Source organism: Topomyia yanbarensis, chromosome 3 (assembly GCF_030247195.1).
Source record: "Topomyia yanbarensis strain Yona2022 chromosome 3, ASM3024719v1, whole genome shotgun sequence".
In the NCBI taxonomy this organism is placed as follows: Eukaryota; Metazoa; Arthropoda; class Insecta; order Diptera; family Culicidae; genus Topomyia; species Topomyia yanbarensis.
Window position 1 is genome coordinate 124,389,203 of NC_080672.1, and position 14,783 is coordinate 124,403,985.

At 37.5% G+C, this 14,783-nt stretch overlaps 2 protein-coding genes across 2 annotated transcripts; both read left to right on the forward strand.

The window, feature by feature from the left end:
• Window positions 1-2,021: 2,021 nt before the first annotated feature.
• On the forward strand, window positions 2,022-3,225 carry LOC131691138 (PRADC1-like protein). Its single transcript, XM_058977325.1, has 3 exons — window positions 2,022-2,303; window positions 2,371-2,626; window positions 2,740-3,225. Exons 1-3 carry the CDS (start codon window positions 2,219-2,221, stop codon window positions 3,032-3,034), a joined length of 636 nt encoding a protein of 211 aa, XP_058833308.1. The 5' UTR covers window positions 2,022-2,218; the 3' UTR covers window positions 3,035-3,225.
• On the forward strand, window positions 3,217-8,955 carry LOC131691137 (alpha-L-iduronidase-like). The gene is made up of 6 exons (XM_058977324.1): window positions 3,217-3,505; window positions 3,831-4,027; window positions 4,086-4,181; window positions 4,238-4,541; window positions 4,597-5,522; window positions 8,237-8,955. The coding sequence occupies exons 1-6, from the start codon at window positions 3,225-3,227 to the stop codon at window positions 8,311-8,313; spliced, it is 1,881 nt and encodes a 626-aa protein (XP_058833307.1). The 5' UTR covers window positions 3,217-3,224; the 3' UTR covers window positions 8,314-8,955.
• Window positions 8,956-14,783: the final 5,828 nt, after the last annotated feature.

The window sequence follows — 14,783 nt, forward strand, 5'->3', positions numbered from 1 at the left end:
CAAAAATAGAAATTAAATGCATTTTTTCTAATTTGATGCAAATTTGTTATACATTCTTAGAGTGAGCTGCCCCTAGATTGTGATTCAGTGGTGAGACAGAATACAATGCAACAGATAACTCATTTTCGACAAAAATCCACATGGGACTCTTATGAATTTATGGACAGTATAAAAAATACAATTACAATTCGTGTTCTCCTGATGGTGTCATTCTTGGTTATGGAATTTTGTTTTTATATTTATTTTCCTGAATCTAGGACTGCGTTCATGAATTTCTTTTTTCAGTACACTCACAACAGAAACATCAATCGGAGGCGCCATCAAGCGGTGGGTGCGGTCATTACTGAAGAGAGCGAAACCTAACTCACTATAAAATTGCAAAAAGAAACACAAATTTTGTAGCCTTTATTCGTACGATTCACGTCTTCATTTGTCTTTGATATTACATTTGGGCGTTGTTATTTCCGAGAAATTTGCCTTTACTTGTATTAATGAAATATTCTGGTTGCAGTTGAAAATTGAAAAATGCAACCAGCTATAATCGTATTTTCTCTTATTCTAAACATTTGAATAGCGTTGTACGTATCATGCGTTCACTGCCGCTCTACGTATAATTGTCCCATGTGTATGGGGAATCCCATAGCACATGAGACAGTTATGCGTATAGCGGCAGTACAATAATCCACTAAACAAGAGAAAAAAATAATTGTCGCTGGTTGGATTTTCCAGTTTTCACTGTGACGATAATATTCTTTTCTTGTTTTCTTTGTTAATATCCGGTCAAACCATACGAAATTTGGAGTCAGTATGAATTCCACCTCAAATGCAACAATCGATGCCGAAACCGATTGAGTCAGAATCGGTTGTTGCATTTGAGTTCCCTCTAAGAAAGGTTGGTTTCAAAATTGTCCAATAAACACGGTTAAAATAAAATACTCATTAATGGGTACCGAAAGTACCCAGCTTCATATTCTATTCGAGCTGTCACAAATTGGGTACTTTTCTGAACTGGAAAATGAGTAAAATATTACCCACCTCAATATTGGTATTCAACAAGAAAAATTGTGTAAATTTTTATACATTAATGGTTGAAAAAAACTTAGTTATTTTCTAATATGAATCCATGGTCGTGAAAATCATGTTAAAAATTAAAAGTTGTTTTATATGATTGTAAATAGAATAATTATTTTACTAGATAGCTCTGGTAAGTACGTTTAATTCAATATTACATTCGCTTCACTAATGTCCGTTTATATACCATAGCGATTCGAGGTGCATTCGTACTGTCAGCCGAACACTAACAATGAATATATGTAGCTGATGCAATGGATCAATGGTCTCTAAAGAATATAGAATGTCAATCCAATTCAATGCCCATGCTGTAATCTACCAGTAAATATCTTCTTGAAGTGGTTTAGAAGTGACGAGGGATCCTGGAAGTTAAACTGACTGTTTCGTGGCGCAATTTGATTGGCTGAACATCAGATCGAAAAACAATCTATAAATAAATCTTTTAAAGCATGAGTTTTTTTCTTCTATTTTTGCAATCTGAAATAATTTTATTGAAATTAAAAAAAATGGTGGAAGAACTCAAAAATGGGTGCATTTCTACCCATTTTCAAATCATTTCAATATATACAACTGGTTAAAACATTATCTTTTGACATAAACAGATATTACCCATTATTGTGGATGCGATGTTTACCCAATAAAAGGGTTTTCCCAGTTTTGTCGGAGATGGGTGCTATAATACGCATTAATGGGTACTTTTATTTAACCGTGAAGGACGTTCGTAGGACCAATTTGGACAACGTCCAAATAACCGTTCAACAAACGTCCATCGTTGGACCCGTGTTGAACGATTTTGAAACAATTTTTTGGACGTCTCTGCGGGGAGTACAACTGGGTAGTTTTTCCAATATCCGACACCAGAGGGTGCGAGTACAGCACAGTAGAGGCCTTCGAACTTTTTGATTGCTGGATATTTCGGTTGGTAGTGCTAAGCTCACAGATGTCAGCGCTGTGCAGTCATTTGTGTAGGGTGCATGTGTTTTGTTATGATTGGTGATTGTAATTTTTTTTAAATTTGCTCTCAGATAACACTTTTAGCCACAAAATTATCAGAACACTAGGCTTATCATTTCGACAGTTCTTATCTACACCTGTGTCGGGGCGCTATGAAAATCGCCAACACGACTGATGGTGAGGGTACAGTAAAATGATCCTTGCAACTAACTCAGCAAGAATATCAGTTTTGATTGCCCTAGTTTTGTTTGTTGCTGCAGCACTAGTGGACTGCGGAGGTATGTATTTTTTCTTAAAATAAAGTTGCTGTTTATGAGTTTAATGTTGTTGATATTCTTTGCGCAGCAAATAATCTTCACGTCTACGATGGTGTTCGCACGCAGGATATTATAGCCGGGGATGTGTTTTTTGAGATTATTGATCCTCCGGAGTTAGAGTACACTTACAGGATACGACCAGCAAAGGATTTTGGCAGTTCGTTTGGAGCAACCTTTAAGGTGAATGAGGGCAAACTCGTTCCAGCAATTCCGTCTGATGCATGCAAACCTCAGTTCGCCAACGAACGGGATCTGAAGGGGAACATTGCCCTCGTGGAACGTGGGTAAGCTATTTAATTTTAAACAACTGAGTATTGTTAGTATGATCCGTGAGTAAATGTCGCATTCATTGATAAACTGAGAGTAATATCACATTAATAAAATTTTCAATTTCTAGCGAGTGTTCCTTTCTAGAAAAAGCAATAAACATTGAAAAGGTGGGTGGTCGGGCAGTGATAATCACTGAGGTCGACACCAATTCGGATGATTATGATTACTATATCGAGATGATTCACGATAAAACAGATCGCGATACTAACATTCCGGCTGCCTTCCTACTGGGCAAGAACGGACTTGTCATACGTAGAACATTGGCTAAACTTGATCGACGGTACGCGCTTATAAATTTACCGGTTAACCTAACATTCGTGGCCCCACATCTAATCAATCAGCCGCCATGGCTGCAGTGGTGAATTGAAGTCATTTACTTGTTCAGTGGCTTGATTTTGGAATGAACAGTACCAGTAGTGCAACATGTGGTATTATTACTTTTAGGAGAGACCTATTTTCTAGTCAATCTGTGAGAAACGAAAAGTAATCATACATGCTGTAAAAGCACACCTCTGTTAGCATCAATAAACTCAGTTCAAACTGTTCGTTAAAATGTGTGTTTTACTAGTGCTGTTGTTGATTGTGAATGTACAAAGGGCTGCACTGGATCATCGCCAAGTCAGTATTGATTTTGAGCAAGCGTTCCGAGATGGCAGACTGCTTCCGAGATTTTGGACTAGTACCGGAATGTGTCCACCAGCGCCGCGTGAGAAGGCCGCCGATTTTTTGCTATCTAACGATAGTTTACTCAATTTCGAAATTATCGGCGGTTTGCCCAATGCCGGACTCAAATACGTTCGAATCCATTGGCTGTTGGAGATGATTCAATTTTCGTAAGTATTTCTATACAAGTGTACTTAATTACTGTTCAGTACAAATTTAAAAATTGAAATCGATGTTGGTTATTTGAAGTACACTCGAACGTAGCATAAATTGAAAACCACGCATCTAAAATGTATGTAACTATCTATCTAAATATTTATGAGAGTAGGTACTCAAAATACTCTCATCGAAACACATTCTACATTTATTTTTCGTCAACATATTCTTTTCTTTATTTTGAAACTAGATGTTTCTAGCTGTTATCTTGTACTAAATCGCTCATACATATAATTTAACTGAACTATCTACGCTTTGTACATATATTTATGGTTCCAGGCATTATGACGAAAATAAGTTGTTATTTTACAACTTCTCTCGACTGGATGCATTGCTTGATAAGATTTACGAATATGGTCTACATCCAGGATTCGAGCTAATGGGAGCTCCTGGTAATATTTATCCGATGGAAAAGAAACGGCGATTTTCGTATTTTTGGACAGATTTAACGATGCAAATAGCATTAAGATATTTACGTAAGTGATGTATATTGTTGGTTTTAAAAGAACTTAAAATGTTCCATTTCCATTTCAGACCGCTTCGGAGTAGAATACGTGGCAAATTGGCGATTTGAAACTTGGAACGAACCAGACTTAAAGAACTACAACACATTAAATTTCACCACCGACGGTAATAAAAATGTTATCCTGAATAGAAAACATTTACATGTGTTTATGCGGTTTCAGAATACATTAACTACCTTCAATCGGTTCGATTAGGTTTAGATGCTGCTGGTCGTCTACTAAACAACATTCATCTACCCCTCAGAGGACCTGCAGGTTTATTTCGAACAGAGCAGAACCACCCGTTTTGTTGGACTGCGTTGCAACTATGCAATGATTATCCTCGGAACTGTCCCTTTGATGTTATTTCCTTCCACCGGAAGGGAAGTGGTACGAGAGCGGATGAAATTGTGAACGGCGAATCGATGTTAATGAATCAAATATGGGACAAGTATCCAAATTTGCTCGAATTTAAATATTCAAATGAGTAAGTCGGTCGTGTAAAATGACATACATCAGTTCATATGAGTGTATAATTTCAGCGAAGCCGACCCAGTTGCTGGTTGGTCAACGCCACGAGAATTTCAATCAAACATGAAATATGGTGCAATGTTAGTATCGACCGTTCTTCAACATTGGTCAACAAAAACTAACAGCGTACAGTCGCATTTAGAATCAATCTCGCACGATAACGGATTTCTCAGCTATCACCCCTTTGAGTTCGATCAGCGCACATTACTGGCGCGGTTTCAGATGAACGATACAAAACCCAAACATGTGCAGTTTGTTGTTAAGCCGGTATATTCATCACTTGGAATGTTGACCAATCTCGGCCCGCAGGCTACAGATACCTTGTTTTTGGAGGGTAATCTCAGTTATATTGTTTCGTATAATCGGGATCCATTCTATTCTTGTGTACTATTGTCACTATCGAACGATACATTTGATCCAACAACCAAAAGAAGTAATATAACGCTGAAATTCGCAATTGCCGAAGAATCAACCAAACGTCGAATTGGTTACATTGTGGAAGGACTGCAGGAAAGTTTGAATGATCCTAATTCGATTTGGATTCATTACGGAAAACCATCTTACCCAACAGCAGATCAATTTGCCAGTATGAGAACTGTGCAGTTTCCTAGTGTTTTGAAAGGTCCAGAAATGGTTTCAGCAAATACAAAAAACATATCGTTGAATCTCAACCTAAGGGCTCCTTGGATTGTTATGGTTCGATTGTGTAGTGAAATGGTCCCTGCGCCGAGTCAAGTAACGAATATTCGTATACGTAGGATTTACACCTACGAAGCTGTGATATTTTGGAGTGAGGAACCCTCGGTAACCAGGTGCATTGTTGGGTACGAGGTGTGGTTCCGTGCAGATCAAACCCAATGGATACAGATTAATTCAGGGCACTGTACGCCGTTTCTTTGGTTCCAATTTGTATCCAACACAACTATCGGTTTAACAGGTAAGTATGAATGTGATTCGTTTTTTAATCAAAATTTCTTTTGACATTTAGCTGCATTTACATAATAACTATGAACGGTGGCTAGCATCAAATAAATTGATTTTTATCGGTAGCAAAAAACGGTTGAATCAGACCGGTAGCAAAAAACGGTTACCAGTATACAACCTCGAAATAATATTGTCTATCGATCGCACCGCGTCATAACGTCCAAGGTCATAAAGTCCAAAGGGTGCTGCGTAACGTCCGGCGCATAAGGGTGCGTCTAAATATCCGAAAACAATAATGCGTCATGATATCCGAAATCATCATTGCAGCACAACGTTTGAAAGAGGTGCTGCGCCATAAAGTCCAGCACACTGATGTTGGAATATTATGTAGGGTGACCATATAAGGCGAGTGAGAACCCAGGACAATCGGAGCCTCTAAGATTGTTCTGGGTTTTGACTCGCCCCCCGCCCCCTCCGTTACGTCTCACTCGAACGTGTTTGGCGATACTCTACTAGAATATCTTACCGTGAATTCGCAATCAGGGCACTTCTTCGAATTTTCTACACCACGATCAGTGAAATTTTCTTTTTTTTTTGATGAAGAAATTTGCAATTCTCAATTGAGCGAGCGGATAAAACAAAATATTTCTAAATTGTCTGCGAAGGAGCGTCGAACAATCTTTAGCACTAAATACTCGTGATTGAAGTAAAGTAGACATATCAATGGTTCCAAGTAGCCTCCTTGAGCTATACCTGACGTAAAAGTGAATATCTGGCAACCTTCAGTGAAAACCATTACCTTTTGATCTGTGGGATCTAGGATCGAAACAAATGTAAAAACTACCATTACTTCCAGATTGCTCATTTTATCCATATTGTTCGCTCTATCAAAAGCGGCAGATAGGTTTAAGTAATATCAGTTTTAGCGCGACGTTCCATAAAACTTGTTATGCATGATGTTTGACATGGCAGATTAGTCTCTGAGGTGGTTCCATAATCACTAGCTCGAGACAGCGCTCAACCAAGGTATTCCAGCAAGACACAAAAAATCCAGTATGCAGTATAAGATAGAAAAATTTCCACATGCAAAGGATGTTCGAAAGATTTCGTGGTTTGAGTACTTTAGAGTTTTGTTTCTCGTACTCTACTGGAGCGCCCTTCTTTGGGACATTATGACCTGGGACGTTATGACGCAGCATGCGTCACGATGCCCGAAACTATGAGTGCGTTATTGAATCCTGGACTTTATGATGGAATGATATGACCTGGGATATTATGACGTAGTTCTTATGTGCCATTATGTGCGCCATAATGTCCCGGACGTTATGGCCTCGGACGGTATAATACGGTGCCATCTACCGATTCGTGAACTTATATGGCTCCTTTTCAAAGCCACCATCTGATTACGATTTCTTATCGGCTCCATTTTACAATCGAAGTTCTGTACCAATCTATTCTTTTCCACAAAATTGTATAATGTGTACCATACAGACGTTCGCTTGCTAGTGCCGAAACCGGAGGAGACGATCAAATAAATCGCTTCTGAATTCACCAAATATGCATGCTCAAAATAACTTTTGCTGTGTATACGCGAACGGAGGTCTTAGTGGAATGTACGTAATATTTCATAGGTTTTCTTCCATTTAATTCCACTATGATTTTTATAGTTAAATGCACTTGTAGTTCACTATTTAACAGATACCGTTATTACTACTTGTAATCTTCCTCAGTGTTTTTATTAGTCTATAGGAAATTATGGGATTGTAAACTCGTTTTATCTATTTTTTTCAAACATTCGTCTCCTTCCTTACTAAATCGAGACCAAGGTAACAGATATTCATGGCTCTTCGAAATTTTACCTAGATGCAAAAAACGGTCAGCTACATCCATCTAGGTACCCACCGACCACAACCTACCCAGTTTCCTAGATAAAACGAGTTTGCAATCCAGTAATTTCCTATAGACTGATACAAACACTGAAGAAGATTACAAGTAGTAATCGAAATACCGGTATCTGTTAAATAGTGAAGTGCAAGTTGCATTTAACTATAAAAATCATAGTGGAATCAAATGGAAGAAAACCTTTGAAATGTTAACTTTTGCTGTTTCTCGACCCCCAAGCATATCGATCCTTTCTGGACCGGCAATACAGTATATGAAGAGTTCTATTAATATGTCTTACCGACACAATTTTATTATTTAAGCTTACCAACATTCTGCACCAATTCATTCGTGTCGTACATAACCTATGTTAATAACATCCGATAAATCTGTTCAATTTTAGAATGAATCTGCACTGTACTGTAGGATAAATTTGTTCAGTATCTTCATAGATATGGTTATAAGAAATATACAACAAGCCTTCTAAGAATGCCCTGTGATATGCAAACCACCATCCGTTTAAAAAGAAAGTTTGAAAACATCTCTGATGTGCCACGCGATCTATCTTATACGCATTGTTAATTTAATTCGAAAGGCAATTCAAAGCGTACCTTATGGATATTCCGATGACAATCAACGGAGTTATAGTTGTAAGGGGAGATACATTTTCTTTTGACATCTTAAGTACATTCTACTTCATTGCTGTTATGTTTTTAATAAAATCTCTTGTTTTTTTTATCAAATACGTACCTAGGCAAAAATTCTTAAAATCGATACGAATGTTCGGTCGACATGAAACATCTATCAATTTCTAATATTCTTTTTCTTTCGAATATCCCAAAACAGGTCTGTATCGCGTGCGATCCGTGGATATGTTTGGACGTTATGGAGCTTTTTCGGAAACAAAATATTTTAATGGCTGATATTTAACAACTCGGAATTCGTTGCAGGCGTTTAATGCTGATCAAATCTTTACCTCCATCCCACTGTAGTAATTTTATGTTTTATTTAGTTTAAGGTTAGTTGAGGTAGGACACGAATACTGTAAATAAAGTATCGTCAATAGTTAAGGGATTAAATACCATTTCACTGCGTATAATATCCTATAAATTAGCTCTAAAGTAACTCGGGAGTAGGAACGAACGGAGAATTGGACGCACTGGACCATTTCATAATCAAGTTAGCAGACAACATAAGGGAGAGAGTAATGATTTTAGGCGACCCTAACCCATTATGTCCTAGCGTATGAAATTTCATACGCATAAACAACACATTTATGGATCATGCTTGTTGTACAATAAAGGCGTTTTCAAACTTCTGGTATTCTGTGCACGTTAATTAATGCCCTATAATTTATAATGTGTATGCTCAATAATCTTTTTTTTTAAATTCCATTGTGGTTTCGAATGTTAAAGTTGGACAAAATTCTAACCAAAATATGAACAATACATATTATTAAATTTCTCTTCTAAATCACTAATTCTTGTTTCGGATTGAGAACGAATGGCCATGAGAGGTGTGAAAGATGTGACTCAGTGCGAAAAAATGGAAGAAATTGGTGTAACAATTGCGAAAATTCTGCTGGTGGTTCAAGGTATGACATTTCATACACTAGGCTGAACCGATATCTTTTTTCCTAAGGCAAAATTATTTCTCCTCTAGGACCCGGAGGGGATTCACAACTTTCTCGCTGATTTTAACGTTGAATCAGTGCATTCAAGATTAACAAATGCTTAATACGTTGCAAATTATGGTTCTAACCAGAATATTTTTTATGTAAATTCTTGTAAGAAAATGTTCTTTTTCTTAAAATAATTGCAAAGATTGAGGGAAAGATGGTTTGATGCAACGAACCAATCATGAGACGAAACGACACAAAAAAGGAGAGAAGTGTTAAAATCATTCAAAAAAGCTGCTAAATGAATAATCTCGCAAGGTTGAAGATATGATTCGATTCTGTGCTAAATATAAGGATATTAGCCGAATTATCTCTGTAATGATTTTTTGATTATCAGCCCAGCGTATGCAATTTCATTCGTTAGTTTTTTGCGCAACAAAACGTTCCAAAGTGGTTATGTTATTTTTCCCATATTTAATTCGGCATAATATGAGGCTCACGAAGTATTTTATAAATTATCAAAAGTTTTAACATAGCTGGGTTATAATAAGTTAATGCACGGTTGGGTCGTAATGATCTAGTGGAGGATGATCGGCAGTGGATCGGTAAAAACTTGCACCACGATATATCAAATGACAATGGCATTAAGTTGAAGAATCTGCTCCACGGGCTAAAACTAAAAGATTATGACACTGAGTAAGTCTCGTTCAGCTAACTTCACCTGGACGAGTAGAAGATCCCATTCGCAAATCGATCATATTTTGATGCACAAAATGGACGATTTCCCTTCCCTGAGCGATAATAAAGTAGTAGTATGCTATTTAAAAAGAAAACAGAAAAAGTGCGATTGGAAATTGTTTCGTTAAGGGTTGATGAGGAAAACCGCAAGCAATATTAAAACGAACTAGATAAACAATTAACGGATATTCAAACTGGGCCATTCACGGTAGAGACAAAATGGCACGGAATGGAGATTGCGATAAAAACGGCGGCGGAGGCTACCATCAGAAAAGCTGGTTCGCCCGAAACGCCAAGGAGAGCCGCAGCATCTAAGCGTTACAACGGTTATTGGCAAACAGGAGCGATGGAGAAAGGAAGAACGAACGGAAACTGGCATGGAAAGCTAAAAAAGAGGCGGAAAATCAACATTTTCAAGAGAAAGTCGAAAATTTCTTAAAGTTAACTGAAAATGAAAACTCTCTGGATCGAATGACAATGACATCCCGAGCAAATTCTCATGGGTTCAAACACCATACAACCCCTTAAAAACCATAAATATGGTCCGTACCAAGTTTCACAACCATGAAAACACCATAAGATGGTCTAATAACCCATAAATATACCAAAATATGGTTTTAATATGGGATGCACCGGACCATGGTAATAGTGTTTTGATGGGTTGATCCCATTTAAAACACTATAAAAACACCATGTAGTGGGGGTGATATTGGACCATGACCATGTGGATATTAAGGGCTTATCAAAAGTGCACGGCGGAGAAAGTATTTAAACATTCAGCAGTGTAATGCAAAAATGACAAAAATGGAAGGAAATTTGGAAATCGTTCAGTTACAAGAAGGATCCCCGGAAGACAGCGGATTGGATCCAACAAGAAAGGAAATAGAATACATTGTAAGGAAAAAGAAAAACAACACTTTACCGGGTCTAGATGGTATAGCTAGTTGCCTTGTTACGACAGGTATTCCGATCTAATGTGGTTCCTAGTGGATGGATTTCAACGGTTAAAGCCAAAACCCACAATCTACGGACGATTACAGACGCTCTGTTCGGTTGCCTATAAAATCTACGCTAGAATGCTGGCAAACCGACTCGATCAACAAATCCCGCCAATGTTATCCTACCAAATGGAGTTTCAAAGCAGAAGGGGCGCATGCGATCAAATCTTCAGGTTACGCAGGAATATCCGGAACGAAAGATGGAGGAAGAGTAAACAATCAATACTGGTATCGATTGATCTAAAACAGGTGTTTGATAGAGTGGACATTTTAAAACTATCGGTGATTCTAATAGACATGGGAGGGTCACCGGGATTAGTTAATCGTACCAACACTGCGTGCATTGCGAAAAGAACATCGCTCCAATGGTTTGGTGAAGGAACCGTTGTAATTAACAAGGCTACGGGAATTAAGCAAGGATGTCCACTGAGCCCGAGATTGTTTATTTGACTGCTACATCACGTGCTAATAACACTACGGGAACTGAAGCCGGAAATTAACCTGGAACACTATGGACACATCATAATACCGTGCATTCTGGCCTATGCGGATGATATACTGCTCATATGCGAAACGTATACAGACGTTGAAAGGATAATTGGTCTATTAATTCCACTGCTTGCCTCGGTTGGCCTAGAAATAAACACGATTAAAACCGGCGTCCTCTACAGAAATCCCTACGACACTAACAACGTCGAACAAGACTCCATGAGGAAATTCGTGCCATTTCGAGTAACGAGCAGCTTTTCACGCACTATGTGGCTTCTTGAAGAGGTACAAGCTAAAATGGGAGGTCGTTGAAAGGCTTTACAACTCCTGTATATCTCCAGCTGCTCGATACTTCATGGAAGTTTCCACTCTGCTCAAAAGCAACAGGAATGCCCTTCGCGATATGGAAAATTCCATGCTGGAAATTCTGCTGTCACTAAGCTCAGACGGAGGGCAAATCAGGAATGATATAAGAAATGAACAACACCTAGCCCAAACTGAGGAGGAAAATATCTAGCAGACCGATCAACAAGAACAGATACCTCTAGAACTGATGGCACCAAAGATACTGAGGAAAAACGCTTTTAATCCACCTAACAGTGTGATGAGACATTTCTTATAACTCTTATCACTCTCTTCGGATATTATATCGTTTGAGAACATTTAGAACGTGATGCTTCGCGATGTTTTTGATAACACATATTACATGGGATAGTGGCAGGACTCAGAGAATCGCTCAAATCAGCATAGGACAACATCAGTGCTAGAAATCTCAAACCAAATCAATGAGAAAGCGAAAAAATGGCCCATAAAATAAAATATCTAAATTGTGGTGGGAAAACTGAATTTATATATTGTACTGAGCCAGAAAAATCGAATTTTTTTTTAATCGATTTGAAGTTTATACTTTACTCAAATTTCCAACGCGACTGAGAACTAAGAAAATTTAATGAAATCGCAGCTCCTGATATCACGCTATCTCTGAAGTGCATGCGTGCATAGTTCCAAATTTTACTTCGACATCGACTTTTTCTAAAGGTGACTTCCCAGTAGTATCCTTGATTTGAATTATTATCGCTAATCCTAATGCCAAAGAACAAATAAAAACCTCTCGAAAACGAACCGTTTGGGAAAATCATCATCATTACTGGCATTTTCATTTTCACAAAACTTTTCGATAACCTTCCGTCACTTGCGTTAATGCACTGGGTGCACAGTGCTCTGAAAATCTAGCGAAATCGTCTTAGGGCACCAGCGGGTCTAATTCAGAGCTATCTGCGCGGCGAGTTAAATCTGTAAAGAATACTAAAAATTAATTTCTATTCCATAATTTTCAGTTCAGCAATTCGAGAGATCGTGCTCACCGTAAGCCATGAAAAATAGACTACGTTGTGAAGCGATGGTCACTATTTATTAAAAAATCACGGTTAAATAAAAAATAAATCTATTTAAAAATTTCAAATAGTTTATAATTTTCACAAACTTATTAGGAAAAATTGCTTTCGTAATATTGTGTAGAAAAAAGCTGAAAATTTCAGTATTTTCTCTATCTGCAACATATAAACAGTTACGTATACCGATTAATTGGTATACGAATTGGAATAGGTTCGCCAAATTTTGGAAGAACCCCTTGAAAACTACCTAAAAATTGTTGTAGTTCGATGCAATAAAAAAATTCCCAAAAGTGAAATATACCTATTAATGTGAAACACAGTGAATAATACATGCAATAAAGACCCATTTTTATCAGTCTCATGGTGTATTTTAGGCTGACAAAATGGGTACATTGACTAAATCGGGCAATTTTTTTCTTTATAATAAACTGAAGCTGTTAAAATATTCTTCCCGTCCCTTGATGTAGTCTGATAACTATTTCTGATTATGATGAACTTTTTACTTTACATATTTCCATCTCCATGATAAGGAAAACGTGCTCAAGAAAGGATTTACTCGAATTCTGTCTTGTTCGTCTGCTAGAGCCCATCAAACAGATGTTCATATTTGGCTGATAAAATCGGGGTTTTAATGTATTATAATAGATATTCAGCATTCGAAGACGTTTCTGGTGAACGAGTGTAGAACGACTTTGTTTTTACTTACTGGAAGTCAGCGGCGTAGCCAGAAATTCGGTTTGGTGGGGGTTTGGTGAAAATCGATCTTACTGTCCAAACGGCATAATTCCTAAACCGTAATTTTTGAAGTTATAAAATTATGCAGAATTAATTTTTCAGAAAATAGTAACAGAGTTCGTGTCTTTAGCGAATTTGTTGAGACTTGTCCTGAATATTAATCCGAGAAAATTCACCATAAATACTTCTTGGACGATATACCGTCAAAATTATTTTATCAAATGATGCGCTGTTTAACGTTTGTAAAACTCATTAAAGATACTAAACCTCCGAAATTGGCGGTTTCAAAATGATGCTATCTTGACCTTAAATTACTGTTTTTGAACATTTGACCTATACATATAATTGGTCATACAACAAAAATCAAATGCCCATCAAAATCGATCAGGACCTGCTAGAGTCGAATGGAAATCGTCATTTTTCATAAATTTCTCTCTACATTCGGAAAGTGTTATACTCGTTATTAATCATATTACGTTTTCATCTCAACTCGACGCATTCCCAAAATAAAAACCTGTTTTAATCCACCTAGTGGTGCAATTGTGCTTTTCTCATTTGTCCAGACTACGATTCCTTGGCTGGTTATGTTCAATACAATGGTGGAAATGAATATTACATGTTCAGTACGATTTGCACATACGTACAATGGATCGACAGCCACGATCTTGAGATACTATGTGATACTAAAACATCGCTTGAAACCAGCGGCGGATCATGGAGAAAGATCCGGGAGGTCCGGGTCCTGCCGAAAATTTTCAACTTGTTAAGAAATTTTAAACTAGTTTGAATTTTAAAGTAGCAACCCCTCACTGCATATTCTCTCCGGGCCGATTGACGATTTTTAGAGTGATTGCATAACCTTTCTATATGAGAAAGGCAAAAATGTACCAAAGTCCAAAAAAGTCAATTTTTGTCATGCATTTCAATGTTTCATGCATTTTAAAGTCATTTGGCATCCAAAATACAAATTTGATTTTGAAAAATTTTCATTTCAGTTTATATGGGTATTTGCTGTGTGATTGCACTCTTCAACTCGTAACTCCGGAACCGGAAGTCCAATCAATAGAAAATTCAATAGCAGCCGATGGGAAGGTTGTACCTTTCATTTGAGACTAACTTTGTGCAAATCGGTCTAGCCATCTCTGAGAAACAGAGGTCAAATTTTTTTTCCACATATACACATACACGCATACAGACATATACATACACACAGACATTTTCCGATCTCGACGAACTGAGTCGATTGGCATATGACACTCGGCCCTCCGGGTCGGGATTAGATTGACGAATTTTAGAGTGAATGAGAAAGGCAAGAACATTTTAAGCAAATGTTGAAAGTTATGCAATGTTTTGGTGAGCAGTTCTATGTTTCATAGACATTAGATCAATTTTAACTTCGCTTTCTATTAAATAAATACCCT

Coding starts and splice junctions, on each gene's coding strand:
- LOC131691137 (XM_058977324.1), top strand. CDS start 3,225: ATGTGTGTTTTACTAGTGCTGTTGTTGATTGTGAATGTACAAAGGGCT. Junction 4,182..4,237: donor ATTAAATTTCACCACCGACG/GTAATAAAAATG, acceptor ATGCGGTTTCAG/AATACATTAACTACCTTCAA. Junction 4,542..4,596: donor GAATTTAAATATTCAAATGA/GTAAGTCGGTCG, acceptor GTATAATTTCAG/CGAAGCCGACCCAGTTGCTG.
- LOC131691138 (XM_058977325.1), top strand. CDS start 2,219: ATGATCCTTGCAACTAACTCAGCAAGAATATCAGTTTTGATTGCCCTA. Junction 2,304..2,370: donor AGCACTAGTGGACTGCGGAG/GTATGTATTTTT, acceptor TTCTTTGCGCAG/CAAATAATCTTCACGTCTAC. Junction 2,627..2,739: donor ATTGCCCTCGTGGAACGTGG/GTAAGCTATTTA, acceptor TTCAATTTCTAG/CGAGTGTTCCTTTCTAGAAA.